This window comes from Hevea brasiliensis, chromosome 14, assembly GCF_030052815.1.
Source record: "Hevea brasiliensis isolate MT/VB/25A 57/8 chromosome 14, ASM3005281v1, whole genome shotgun sequence".
In the NCBI taxonomy this organism is placed as follows: domain Eukaryota; kingdom Viridiplantae; phylum Streptophyta; class Magnoliopsida; order Malpighiales; family Euphorbiaceae; genus Hevea; species Hevea brasiliensis.
The window spans coordinates 1,703,403-1,718,104 of record NC_079506.1 but is presented as its reverse complement, the minus strand read 5'-3'; the positions used below and the strand labels follow the sequence as shown (position 1 = coordinate 1,718,104).

At 30.8% G+C, this 14,702-nt stretch overlaps 1 protein-coding gene and 1 pseudogene across 3 annotated transcripts; one reads left to right on the top strand and one right to left on the bottom strand.

The window, feature by feature from the left end:
* Window positions 1-14,702, bottom strand: part of LOC110641750 (putative receptor-like protein kinase At3g47110) — a 32,339-nt pseudogene that overhangs the window by 698 nt on the left and 16,939 nt on the right.
* Window positions 3,263-13,340, top strand: LOC110641759 (putative receptor-like protein kinase At3g47110). 3 transcript variants are annotated; one of them, XM_058135472.1, is made up of 5 exons: window positions 3,263-5,957; window positions 6,060-6,269; window positions 11,971-12,414; window positions 12,539-12,945; window positions 13,162-13,340. In XM_058135472.1, the coding sequence occupies exons 1-4, from the start codon at window positions 3,263-3,265 to the stop codon at window positions 12,925-12,927; spliced, it is 3,738 nt and encodes a 1,245-aa protein (XP_057991455.1). In that variant the 3' UTR covers window positions 12,928-12,945; window positions 13,162-13,340. The 3 variants fall into 3 exon arrangements, with proteins under 3 accessions (XP_057991455.1, XP_057991454.1, XP_021649282.2); XM_058135471.1 differs by lacking the exons at window positions 11,971-12,414; window positions 12,539-12,945; window positions 13,162-13,340 and adding exons at window positions 6,618-6,672; window positions 6,761-6,862 and having other exon boundaries at window positions 6,060-6,455; XM_021793590.2 differs by lacking the exons at window positions 3,263-5,957; window positions 6,060-6,269 and adding an exon at window positions 9,643-10,446 and having other exon boundaries at window positions 10,534-12,414.

Here is a 14,702-nt window from a genome sequence, read left to right as displayed (position 1 = left end):
AAAATTTCTCGAATGTTATTACTGTTTAAATTGATATTTAATTTTAAGTAAAATTTTTAATTAGTTTATATAAAAATGTTTTTTAATTATTAAATATGAAAATCCGTTTATAATATATAAATTTTATTAAAAATAAAAATTAATAATAGGAATATGGATTAAAAATTTCATTTTAAAAATCATCATAAAAATTTTAATGAAAATAAAATTTTACATTCTATCGCAGTTTGTTCCATCCATTCCTACTTTTAAAATTATTGTAAATACAATAATTACATTTTAAAAGCTCAGGGCTCTATTGTTGAAGTTAATTCGAACACGGTTGTCGCAATGAGACTTCAGCGTCAATGAAACCGAAGAAACAACACAGTAATTTAATCAACCATACCATCTCTTGACTTTGCTTTCAGATATACAAGAACAAGAGACTTTTCCTGTGCACATGGGATGGACCCCTATTTAATTCTGCTCTGTTCAATGAAGAGTGTTGGTAAACGAAGGGAGATGTGAAATGGTTGAACGCATGGACAACCGTAGTAGACGCGTCAGGGGAAGACCATCATGTTGTAGAAAATGGTTCCAAGTGGTGGTGACCTTGTCTTGTTGCTAAGGTGGAGGTAGACCTTCAAATTAATTAAGAGGATTCGCAAACGAGTCGGTAAGGATAGCCCACGGAATAAATTTAATACCTGTTAAAATAAAAATTCATATTTAAATTAATATATTTTAATAAATTTTAATATGAAACTTTAATCTAATTATTTAACTTATTTTTATATAAAATTAAACTTATATTAAACATACTGGTTAAAAATAATCTATTTGGCATGGAAATGTTAAGTCATTTCTTTTTCTTAAACTTAGGGTGTTTAACACGTTGTTTATTTTATTAAATTAGGTAATAATATATATATATATATATTATACCTGAGTGAGTAATCAAACTCTGTAATATTATCACAATTATTAACCAACAAATTTGTTTTCCTAGTCAATCAGCCTTTTGAATTCTGCAATCAAAGTATAAAAGTGATTTTCTTTTATTGTATAAATTCCCTAATCTCAATATGAATTATTTTTTAAAAAAATTATGAATATATATATATATATATATATATATATATATATATATATATATATATATATATATATATATAATAACCTAATTAATACGAACAAAATGCTACGATAATAGAACTTTTTTCTAAAGGGAGAATTAATCTATCCTCAAATTAATCTATTCTATTTATATTTCATATAATGAAATCTTATAGGCTTAACCACCAAAAATTGTAAATATTTTCCAATTAAAATAGTAATTTTTTATAAAAAAAAAAGTTAACTTCTAAGTTAAAATTCATATCGATCAATTCAATTTAAATAAATCATTTGAGTTGTCAAATTAAGTCTTAATTGAACTTTTAAATTTTTAAATTATTTGAATTTAAACCATTTTCAGATTTTATGCGAATTAAAACGAATTACAAATCATTTTATATTGAATAATTTCATATAATCAAATTGATAAATTAAGTTAAAATTTATCGCCTATAACTATATTCTAGTTTGCTATTTCACATAGAGCACTTGCACTTCATTTAGTCTAATTAATTACTGTTCTTAGTCTAATTATTTGTTACTAGCTCTAAATCAAGCTGTAAGTATTAATTAGACTTTTTGTCTACGTATTGATATATTATTTAATTGAATAAAAATATAATTATATAGTGTTTTCTATATTTATATTTAATTTATTTAAAATATTTTAAAAAATATTTATAAAAGGAAATTAAAAATAAAAAAATAAATACAAAAAATAATTAATAAATTGAAAATTGATATAAATTAAAAATAAAATAGCAATAAAATGTATATAATTAAATTTTTGAAAGATGAGATTATTTTAGAGATATTTGTGCACATTGTTTCTTCGTCTTTTTCCAACTTGCACCTTGGTTACTAAAACATATTACTTAATGTTCTATTGGCTATTTGCACTATGAAATGGCTAGTTTGATTTTAATATGTCATATTGCGAAGCCAAGGCTCCTTCTTTGGGGACAAAGTGCCCATTTACTTCCTTAAAAAATTTTTTAAATTTAATTTATTGATAAATATGTTTCATTTTATTTATTAATTTTATAAAATTTAAAATATATCATTTTTCTATATTCTATTATAAATATTATATATTTATATTATTAAATTATATATAGTTAAAAAATAAAATTACACAATAAATGATGTGTTTTTAAAATAAAATAATATTTTTTATATTTATAATTATTTTCATATTAAAATAAAATCAACAGGGAGATCGGGTTATTATTATTGGTGAGGTGGAGATAGACTGACTACAAGCGGATTCGTCTAGACCGGCTACAGGCCGATTCGTCTAGTAAATCAACTCAGATTAGACTGAATTGGGACAATGATTTGGTATCTTTAATCGGTCAAGAATCAAAATTTAGGGGGTTGATTATGGGCTTTTCCTTTTTGAATCAAGATTGGAATTGGCCCAATTAAAAACATTTTTTTTCAAATTTTTATTTAATTTATATTGAAGTCTTTTTTTTTTTACGTTAAAAACTAAATAATAAATTATGTAGGAGAATTTATTATTGTTTAATAATACCAAGAGTCTAATCAAAACTATCTCAATTTCCATTTGAAATTGGGTGGAACCATTATTTCAATCCTGAATCAAGTTTAGGTAGAGAGGTTTCGTGGACAAGACCGATTAAATTTTACTATTTTGAGAGGAGTAAGATTTTAAATTTAAATTTCAATTAAAATTAATAAGTATAAAATATTTTCTTTAAGTTGTTCAAATTATAAAAAATATATATATGACTTATTTAAAAAAAAAAAAAAAGAATTGGGTGGGTTTATTTAACAACATAAGCGAAGCCAAGAGTCTCAGGATAACTGTCCATTTGAAAAATTCATTGATAAATGTATTTTATTTTATTTTTTTAATTTTAAAATACTTTAAAATATACCTGTTATATATTATTATAAATATCATATACCAGTAAAAAAAAATAGTCAATGCAAACCATTTTGAGATAACTGTTCTAAGTCAAGCTATATTACTTACTGTTGTAATGCGTATAGAAAGTTAGGAAGCACATATCAATTTATAACTATTTTTTAAAATTAGTTTATTACTATTCTTATGGACTTACGGTGCCTCTATAAGTATCCAACTAAAACCATACACAAAAAAAGAAAAAAATTGAAGGCAGCTTCTTGTTCAGAAATGAGGAGCTTGAGAGTATCCTTTCCCTTTTCTATGGTATGCATTGTCCCCTTATTCCTTATTATGCAGCTAAGCTTCGAAGCTCCATCCATTGATGTTGCCAGTGCCACAACCGCTGGTGGGAATGAGACGGATCATCTTGCTTTGCTAGAATTCAAAGCAAAGATTGTGCATGACCCTCAAAATGCCACTAGTTCATGGAACGATTCTGCCCATTTCTGCAACTGGGAAGGAGTCACATGTGGTCGGAAACACAAAAGAGTCACTATCTTGGACCTTAATTCTAAAGGCTTGGTGGGTACTTTGTCTCCTTACGTAGGAAACATGAGTTTTCTTAGGGAGATTACCCTCAACAACAACAGCTTACAAGGTGAAATCCCTTCTGAACTAGGCCGTTTGTTCAGGTTGCAAGTTTTATATCTCAACAACAACTCTTTTGAAGGGAAAATCCCGTCCAACTTGTCTGAATGCTCCAACATCATGTTACTTGGGTTAGCTTACAACAAGCTGGTTGGAAATATCCCAGTGGAGCTTGCCACTCTGTCTAAGCTCAGAAAAATTTTAATTCATTTTAATTATATGAGCAATGGCATACCTCCATTTCTGGGAAATTTTAGCTTACTAGAAGTTTTGTCTGCCGGTGGCAATTTCTTTGGTGGAAGTATCCCAGATTCCTTGGGCCAACTCAAGTACTTGTCAGCTATTGCACTTGGCAGCAATAATCTCTCAGGTATCATCCCTCCAGCCATTTATAATATTTCCTCCATCACCCTCTTGAGTGTGGCTAATAATTCGCTTCATGGAAGTCTTCCACCAAATATAGGCCTCCTCCTGCCTCATTTGCAGAAGTTGCAAATGTGGGGAAACCACTTTACTGGATCCATTCCAGTGTCATTATCAAATGCCTCAGAACTGTTATACATTGCTTTACTAGATAATAATTTCACTGGAAAATTAGATGTTGATTTTGGAGGACTGCAAAGACTTGGCGAATTAAATTTGCACGGTAATCATCTTGGAAGCAGGGGCGATAACAGTTTGGATTTTATCATTTCTTTGCTGAATTGTAGCAATTTGAAAGTGGTTGAGATAGCTAGCAATCAGTTTCAAGGAGTGTTGCCAAATTTTGTGGCCAATAATATATCTACACCAATTGAATGGCTAGCAATGGAGTTCAATCAAATAGGTGGACGCCTCCCTCCATGGTTATCAATGCTTGTTAGCTTATCGCATCTGGATATAGCATTTAACCAAATTACAGGCACTATTCCCATGGAAATAGGTAGCCTCTCAAGACTACAACGATTATATCTTGACAGTAACAGATTAACTGGACCAATTCCTCCATCCATAGGAAACTTATCTCTGATAGAGCTTTATTTGAGCAAAAACCATTTACGAGGTGCCATCCCTTCCAGCCTTGATAATAGCCGCACCTTATTATTTTTAATGCTTTCTCATAACAACCTTAATGGGACCATACCAAAACAACTTTTTGCTACCCAATCCATGCTAGTTTCCTTAGCACTAGATCAGAACCATTTAGTTGGATCCCTCCCGTTAGAAATTGGTAATTCATTCAATTTGAATCAATTGGATATATCCCAAAACTTGTTGTCAGGCAAAATTCCAATTGATATTGGCCGATGCAATAGCCTTTTGACCCTTTACATGCACCATAACAACTTTGAAGGTACCATACCTCCATCTTTTGCTTCTTTGAGAAGTCTTGAAAAAATTGATCTATCTCACAACAATTTCTCTGGTGAGATTCCAAAATATCTAGAGAAATTTAGATTGGAATATATCAATTTGTCATTCAATAATTTTGAAGGTGAGGTTCCCATCAAAGGAGTTTTTGCAAACTTTAGTGCAATATCAATTGTAGGAAACAATAGGCTTTGTGGGGGTATATCAGAACTACAGTTGCCAAGATGCCCTGTTGAAGGATCAAAAAGAAGAAAATTCCATCTTGTCAATCTAGTTGTGATCATCATGTCATGCATCTTTGGCATAAGCATGCTGTCAACTGCCATGTATTGTTGGTTCAAGAAGAAGAAAAGAGGGCATTCTCCTGCTTCGCTACAAATGAAGTCATTTCAGAAAATTTCGTATCAAATAATTCTCAAGGCAACAGATGGATTATCTTCAACAAAATTGATTGGTGTGGGAAGCTTTGGATCTGTCTATCAAGGCTCTTTTGCAGAGGATGGGGTAACCTTTGCAGTGAAAGTACTCAACCTTCAACAACGAGGTGCTTCAAAGAGTTTTATGGCCGAGTGCAAAGCCTTGAGAATTGTACGTCATCGAAATCTTGTCAAGATAATAACATCTTGTTCAAGTATTGATTTCCAAGGAAATGACTTCAAGGCACTTGTTTATGAGTATATGCCAAATGGAAATCTAAACAAGTGGCTACATCCAGATCATTTAGAAATTGATGAACAACCAAGTCTAAGCCTTCTGCAGAGGTTGAACATTGCTATAGATGTTGGGAATGCGCTGGATTATCTTCATCACCATTGTCCAAAGCCAATCATTCATTGTGATCTAAAGCCAAGCAATATTCTTCTTGATAATGATATGGTTGCTCATGTTGGAGATTTTGGACTTGCAAAGTTTCTCCCTCAACTCATTAATCCAACTCAGAGCAGCTCAATTGGAGTTAGAGGAACAATAGGCTACACAGCTCCAGGTGATTATGACCCTTGTTCTATCATATATATATGTTTTCTCTCCTTCATATTTCTCTACAGTTAATATCTATTTATCATATTGTTTTTCTTTCCTTTTGTAGAGTATGGATTAGGAAGCGAGGTATCAACAAGTGGAGATGTTTATAGCTATGGAATCCTATTATTGGAAATGGTGACAGGAAAAAAACCAACTGATGATATTTTTGTGGAAGGTCTTAACCTTCACAACTTTGCGAAAATGGCATTGCCCAACCAAATGTTGGAGACCATAGACTCAATTCTTTTACAAGAAGATGGAGGAGTGATTAACAGTCAAGGTCCAGCACTAGCAAGAAATGACAGCAAAATTGAATGCATAATTGACATCATCAAGGTTGGGATAGCATGTTCCATGGAGTCTCCTCAAGATAGAATGGACATCAGCAATGCAGTCAATGAGTTAAATTCCATCAGAAACAATTTTATCCCAAGTACAATGGGACTTTCTGTATATAGAGGTAAGTATAATTCATATTAATTCTTCTAATTAACACTGATAATAGATTTCTATATTCTTTGATGAATAAATTAATATATTATTTATGATTTTTCTCTCTTAAATACTAACTATGTATTTATTTAATTGATGGTTCTCCTTGCTGTTATGGATTAACTTGCAGGACTACGAAGTTGAAGCTTCAAGTCGATCAAAGAAGCTAAAAAAGCCCAACTTATGTGGGTAAAGGGGTTTAAAATTTTTAAAGAAATTTAATAACATTAAGGGGGAAAACAACTGATAGTGATCATGTGCTCTGTTTTGCAGTTGTATGATGAAAACAAATGCTTTGGGCTGCAATTTCTTCAATATTAATCGAAAATGGTTGTGGAAAACTGTTGCTTTATAATTAGCGCGGAGGCTCTTCAACTTGGATAAGTAGTGTTGGGTTGTTACGTTTGATTAAAATAAAATGAAGTGTGAGCTATGTTAAATATTGTAAATTATGTTCTTCATGTATAATTAATTGGAGTATTTAACTACTCTTTTTTCTTCTTATCTTTTGCAATTTTTTTGTCCAAAAGTATCTTATTTATTTATAATTACTATTAATTTATATACATGATCAAACTAATTTCTTTTTCTTGAGAGATTAGTGTATTTCTCTATATAATATTGCTGAATGCATAACACAATTTTAATAATATAGGAATGTTTTTCAACAAAGTAAATTCTGATTAACTAAAATAAAAGTTCTCATATTTATTGATTATATTAATTTATTTTGCCAAAATTATGAATTAAATAAAACAACAATCAATCATAAATGAAATAAAATTAAACTCTTCAATCTTTCAGATAATAAAATTTGTATCATTCTAACATTTTATTTCCAAACGCAAAATTTTTGAACCTTTACTGAGCGATAACCTTCATGGGCTGGTTGGAATTTGAATGTAATTCCCTGGCTTTAAACCAAGTCAATCAAGGGTAATGCCTTAACTTAAAAGTATGTAATACTATAGTATCTAAATTTTAATTTGTAATATAAAATTCATAATTTTTAATTTAAATAATATAAAATTTTTTAATTTTTAATTCAAGTAACATAAAATTTTTTATAATTTTAGATTTCTAAGTTATTTTTATAATGTGGCACTTATTAAATTACAAAATTATATTTTTTCATCTATTAATTTGACACTTATCAAAAAAAAATATTTAATTATTTTTTTTCTACCCATAATTTGAATTATCTAAATCATACAAATTGATATTTAAATAATCCAAAACTCATTTACTCGAAATTAACAATTCATGAAAATATATATATATTTAAATTTAAAAAATAACACGCTAGTATAAATATTTAAAAAATTAACTATTAAATATTATAAAAAATTTATTTTACTTAAATTAAATATCAAATAATTTTATATTATAAATTAAAATTTAAATATTTTATTATCACACATCCCTAAATTGAGATATCTTCTATACAATTTATCTGTCAATCTAGTTGAAAAGTTGAACTGGTTATTTAGAGGAATAAGCGTAAGTTTAGCTGGTTAATCACTTTGTGAATTATTTCAGAAGCATTCACCATTAGTTTGTAATAGGCCTCACTATTTTTATTTATTTTTTCTGTTTATACATACTTTAACTACGTGGCTAAATAAATAAATAATGGGATTTATATGATTAAGTAAACATTACAATTATGAAAGAAAAAAATAATGACAAGCTACATATAGGATCCACCAAATAATGTGTAATATGCTTGAAACTTATTTTCTTTAAGAAAGGGATTGAAAAATAAGGATTTAAACTTAAATTTATCAGATGAATAATATGCTTTTGATCATAATTTTAAACTAAATTAGGATGCAGATATCTCAAATTAATATTTATAAATATAGGTATAATAATATTTTTAAGTGTGGACATATATTGGTGTTATTTTGATCATCTAACTAGTTCAACTTAATTAATTATCATTTTTCGCCATTTTTGGGGACAAAATAAATTCTGGAAGATCTATTGAAGGGACATGATAAATATCTCCTTGCCCTTTTCCTTCTTTTTCTATTTTTTTATTTTTTTAATTTTATAATTACTTGATTTTATATTTATAAAATTTTTACAAAATAATTTTTTTAAAATTAATTAATTATGGAAACTTTATTAACTTAACAGAAAATTTTTTTCAAGTAAAAAAACACATAATATTTAAAATTTAAGTAATATTTCTATTCGATAAATGTCTCCATTGGGAGTTTAAACCATTTTTTTTTCTTTTTCTTTTTAATGATCTTCAATCCACACAACATACCAGGTTCACATTTCCCATTTATAATTATTAAATTCTAGTATAAAATCAATCAATTATAACTTTATTTAAATGAAATTATTATTACCATCATAAAATTTAAAAATTAGTTTCCTTTCATGTAGTTGTGTATCTGATTTTTAATTGTAATTTAATTATTATGTAAAACATATAATTGAAATTTAATGACCATATTAAAATAAAATAAATGACAAATTTAACTGATGACTATATTATAAAAATAAATAAATAAATAAATAAATAAATAAAAAACAAAGAGTAGTGCTTTTGGTCATTAACTTTGACAGAAACCTACCGACTCAAGTCAAGACTCATCACCTAAATTATTATGATTTGAGAATTGTACAAGATTTCTTGAGAAGCATTTGAAGAATATTTCAATTTTCAGGAAACTATCTCCATCATATGCTCCATCACTTTCTCACCTAATTATTTCTGTTGAAAAATCTATATATATGCATGCAATTCAACAAAGCAGGTTAAACTTAAAGGATGACTTTACTTTCTATCGACATTGCTGAGTTAAGTCTTTGCTCAGACTTAGCTCAGACCTTAATTACTCTCTATTAAAATTTTAATTAATGGGTTCAATTAATTATTAAAAAAATTAAAACATTAGAAAAAAAATATATAAATTTTATAAATAAACTTTAATTTAATAATGCTGAAGTTATTTTATCAATTTTAATTTTAATATACTAATATTAAAATCATTTTTAAAATTATAAAGTTTCTAATCTTAATGTAAAAAGAAAACTAAACAATTTTCTGCCTTTATGCAAGTCAAACTATTGCTTAGACAATTGCTTATATTAACTGCATCTTCAGTTCCATCGCTTTCCATAATTTTTTTTCCCTCCATTTTTAAAGTTTCTCAGGATATCATGCCATGTCTATTAAATCAAGCCAAATTGTGTTTGTAGAATCTTAAAGTCGGAAATGAGGGTTTTGAGACTACTCTTTGTTTTCTCTCTGAAATGTTTTTTCTCAATTGCTATGAATCATTGTCTTATAACTCTCTCCACTGCTACTACTGCTGCTGCTAGCTTCCATGGAAATAAGACGGATCATCTTGCCTTGTTAGCTTTCAAGGCAATGATTACAGATGATCCTCAAAGTGCTTTAAGATCGTGGAATGATTCCATGCATTTCTGCAACTGGGCAGGTGTCACATGTGGTCTCAAACACAGAAGAGTCACTATTCTAGACCTTCAATCCAGGGGCTTGGTAGGTTCTCTGTCTCCTTATATAGGAAACATGAGTTTCCTTAGAGAGCTCAGACTAGAAAACAACTCCCTGCGAGGTGAAATCTCACATGAAATTGGCCGATTGTTTAGGCTACAATTTTTACATCTGGGCAACAACTCCTTCGAAGGGGAAATACCATCCAATTTGTCCTACTGCTCAAACCTTGAGATCCTTCGGGTATCATACAACAAACTAGTAGGAAATATTCCAGTGGAGCTTGGCACTTTGTCCAAGCTCAGGAGATTCTCCATTCAGGATAATTATTTGAGTGGAAGTATACCACCTTCCATGGGGAACCTTACCTCATTGGAAGCCTTGTCTGCTCGTGAAAATTTCTTCAGTGGAACTATTCCAGAATCTCTAGGGCAACTCAAGTCCTTGTCAATGCTTGCAGTTGCTACGAATAAACTCTCAGGTATAATTCCTCCAGCCATTTATAATATTTCATCCATCAATGTGATCTCTGTGAATGAAAATCAACTTCATGGAACTCTTCCATCAGATATTGGCTTCCTCTTGCCTCATCTTCAGAGCTTTCAAATATGGGGAAACCACTTTAGTGGATCGATTCCTGCATCATTATCCAATGCCTCAGAACTTGAATACGTAGACTTACAAAGAAATAATTTCACTGGAAAAGTAGCTGTTCATTTTGGAGCCTTAAGGAGACTTTTTTATTTATCTCTGTATGCAAACAGCCTTGGCAGCAGGGGAGGTGATGATTTGGATTTTATCACTTCTTTGCTAAACTGCAGCAATTTGGCCATGCTTGATATATCCCAAAATCGACTTGAGGGAGTGTTGCCCAATTCTTTTGCCAATCTATCTTCATCACTGCAACGGCTATCAATTGGGAAAAATCGAATATATGGAGGTATCCCTTCATGGTTTTCAACTCTTGATAGTTTATCGGTGATGGCCATAGAAGAGACTCAAATCACGGGCACTATTCCCATGGAATTTGGTAAGCTTCAAAAACTGCAACAAATGTTTCTTGGCCGCAATAGACTATCCGGAAAGATTCCTTCATCCTTGGGAAACTTATCGTTATTGACCCTACTTCATTTGCAAGGTAACAAACTGCAAGGTACCATTCCTTCTAGCCTTGGAAATTGCCAAAACTTGCTATTCATCGACCTTTCTCAAAACAATCTCAATGGCTCCATATCCAACCAACTTTTTGCTGTCCCTAATATGCTAGTTTCAATAGATTTTTCTCGAAATCATTTGGTTGGATCCCTTCCTTCTCAAATTGGCAATTTACTACATTTGAATGAATTGGTTATTTTCCAAAACAACTTGTCTGGCAGTATTCCGTATGACCTTGGAAAGTGTAATAGCCTTGAATATCTTGTCATGGATGATAACAATTTTCAAGGTACCATACCCACATCATTTGAATCCTTAAAAGGTCTTAGACGTTTAGATTTGTCTGCAAATAATATATCTGGCAAAATTCCAGAGTACTTTGTGAACTTTAAGCTAGAATATCTGAATTTGTCTTTCAATAATTTGGAGGGCGAGGTTCCTAGCAAAGGTGTTTTTGTAAATGCAAGTGCAATATCAATTGAAGGTAACAACAGGCTTTGTGGGGATATACCAGAACTCAAACTGCCAAGATGCATCAATCATGTATCAAAGCGAAGCAAGTTACATCTTGTTAAAACAATTGCAATAGTAATGTCATGTGTTTTTGTTGTGACCATCATGTCAGCCTTCTTGTGTTACTGGTTCAGACATAAGAAAAGAGAGGAATCTCCTAGTTCCTCCCTAGAAAAGTCATTGCAGCAATTTTCATATGGAAGGATTTTCAAGGCAACTAATGGGTTCTCTGTGGAGAATTTGATTGGTGTGGGAAGCTTTGGCTCTGTCTACAAAGGCACTCTTGATGAGGATGGAGCAATTCTTGCAATAAAAGTACTCAACCTTCAACAACCAGGGGCTTCAAAGAGTTTTATGGCCGAGTGTGAAACCTTGAAAAATGTTCGTCATCGAAATCTTTTGAAGATCATAACTTCTTGTTCAAGTATTGATTTTCAAGGAAATGAGTTTAAGGCACTTATTTATGAATACATGCCAAATGGGAACCTAGAGAAGTGGTTGCATCTAACTTCAAAAATAGGTGTTATGCCAATTGATGATCATTACAGTCTAAGCCTTCTCCAAAGAATAGACATTGCCATCGATGTTGCCAATGCGCTAGATTATCTCCACCACCACTGCCATAAACCGATTGTTCATTGTGATCTAAAGCCAAGTAATATTCTTCTTGATGAAGACATGGTTGCTCGTGTTGGAGATTTTGGACTAGCAAAGTTTCTCCATCAACCACCTGAGGGTAGCTCACTGGGAGTGAGAGGAACAATAGGCTATACAGCTCCAGGTTCACTTCACATATGCCAAATTTCATTTTTGTTTAATTGATTACTTTCTGAATTTAAAATCGATGGTAATTCATAATCTTTATATATATATATATATATATATATAATTTTTGTCAATTACAGAATATGGTTTAGGAAGTGAGGTGTCAACTAGCGGAGATGTCTATAGTTTTGGGATCCTATTGCTGGAGATGATGACAAGAAAGAAGCCCACCAATGACAATTTTGGGGAAGGTCATAACCTTCATAACTTTTGCAAAATGGCATTTCCTGATCAAGTGTTAGAGATTTTAGATCCAATTCTTCTGCAAGAAGATGAAGCTAGAGCAAATAATAAGCAAGGTTCAACCCAATCAGCAAGAATTGATAACAGAAGTGAATGTCTAATTTCTATGATCAAGACTGGAATAGCATGCTCCATGGAAGCTCCTCAAGATAGAATGGACATAAGTGATGCACTCAACAACTTACATTCAATCAGAAAGAATTACATTCAAACTACAACATGTTGATGCTCGTCATTCATTGAAGTAAGTCTCTACTTTTAATTAGCTATAATCACTCTAAATAAGATACACCAAATTGGTTCAATTACAGATAAATTTATCAATGAAATGAAATAAATTTCCTATATATCCATTTGTTACTCCCTTATTCATTGGCAATTTGTCATTTAATTTCTTAATCATAGAAGAGATCATTTTCTATTTTACGGTTGCTAATTGATAATCAATATGTCTGCGTAGGTGCCTCAAGTTCACAAGCTTTGCAAGTGGTCGATAACAGCTTGCTTTATGTTGTAACTCCAAAAGGTTGCATTATTTGTAGGCACGATATGCTCTTTCTTTTTTTCAATATTATTATTATGGGTATGGTAAGAAATGTTGAATATACATAATTTGTAATTATGGTTTTTTCATAATCATATCTATATAAATATTATAAAACTGAACCTTAGAAAAAGTTAACACAATATTGTCAAGCGACAGTATTTTTTTTTTTCCCCAAATGGCATCTTACTTATATGGAGAAAACAGATTCTCCAACGCCATTCCAGTGAATCATTCCTCTGCTATTGTTCTCTCTTACTTTCTTTTTCCTTCTGTTTTAATCTTTCTCTTCTCTTTCTTAACAGTTCTTTAATTAAGTATAAATACTCTTTCAACATACAAATCTGCTACGGTTTTTATTATTGTTCTCTTCTACTCTTTGCTTTCCATCAGTTTCAACCTTTCTCTTCTCTTTCCTAATGGTCCACCGTTTCAACTTTCATCTGTTACAAATTATTTTTTCATTATTGGGGATAAACTCCATTGTTATAGTTATGAAACCTATAAAATGGGAGATATTCGCAGATATTGATTACTTAGTAGGCGAGTCAAGAGCAGTGTTGGAAGCCTGCAAGTAGCTATTGACATGGGAGCTATGTCAGCAATCGTAGAATCGGACTCTGCAATAGTAATCTCAGCTCTCAAAAATACTTCTTAGGAAGTTGACTTGGAAATCCAAGCTTCGATCCTTTCAATCCGAGCTCTAGCCACGTCCTTTATCTCTGTACCAGGTGAAACGAACGGCTAACAAAGTGGCAGATAGCTTAGCTAAGTTGCATAAGCAAGACAGGCTCCTTTTTAGAAGTAAAATTGAAAAATAAACTCTTCTATGTTTCAGATAATAATTTTTTTTTATCATTTTAACAATTTATTTTCAAAATATAAAATCATTTAAAAAATATTATTAAAAAAATCGAATGAAATTCTATTATAAAAACTGTTTCAAACAGATGAGCATAGAAGTCTCATGGAACCTTTACTTGGCAATTAATCCTCATGGGCTGGCTGGAATATGCTTGCAATGGCCCGGCTAAAGCAGAATAGTCTCACTAAAGCTGAGTCCCAGAGCTTTATTTAAATGCTGGTTCTCTTCACTGTTATGGATTTTCTTGCAGGAAGGACTTACAAGTTTTTTTTTTTTTAATTGGGCTGGCAATGGGCTGCAGTTTCATCAAATATTAATTGGAAAAAAAATTTCAGAAATGTGTGGCTTTACAAAATGTGTGACTTCACAATAAGTGCAGGAGCTACTCAACTTAGATGAGGAGTGTTGGGTTGTTCAAGTTTGATTAAAATAAAATGAAGTGTGGGCTATGGTATTTATTGTAAATTATGTGTAATTAATTGGTGTATCTTACAACTCCTTTTTTAGTCTTTTGCCAATTTTTTCACTTACATTAATTATATCCTCAAATTAATTTATATACGTTCGAATTAAATTCTTTCTTTAACTAGCG

What these genes read in the sequence shown, in the direction of transcription:
- LOC110641759 (XM_058135472.1), top strand. Translation starts at nt 3,263, where the DNA reads ATGAGGAGCTTGAGAGTATCCTTTCCCTTTTCTATGGTATGCATTGTC. An exon ending in AGATGGAGGAGTGATTAACA is followed by an intron (nt 6,270 to 11,970) that starts GTCAAGGTCCAG and finishes TTCAACAACCAG; the next exon opens with GGGCTTCAAAGAGTTTTATG. An exon ending in AATAGGCTATACAGCTCCAG is followed by an intron (nt 12,415 to 12,538) that starts GTTCACTTCACA and finishes TGTCAATTACAG; the next exon opens with AATATGGTTTAGGAAGTGAG.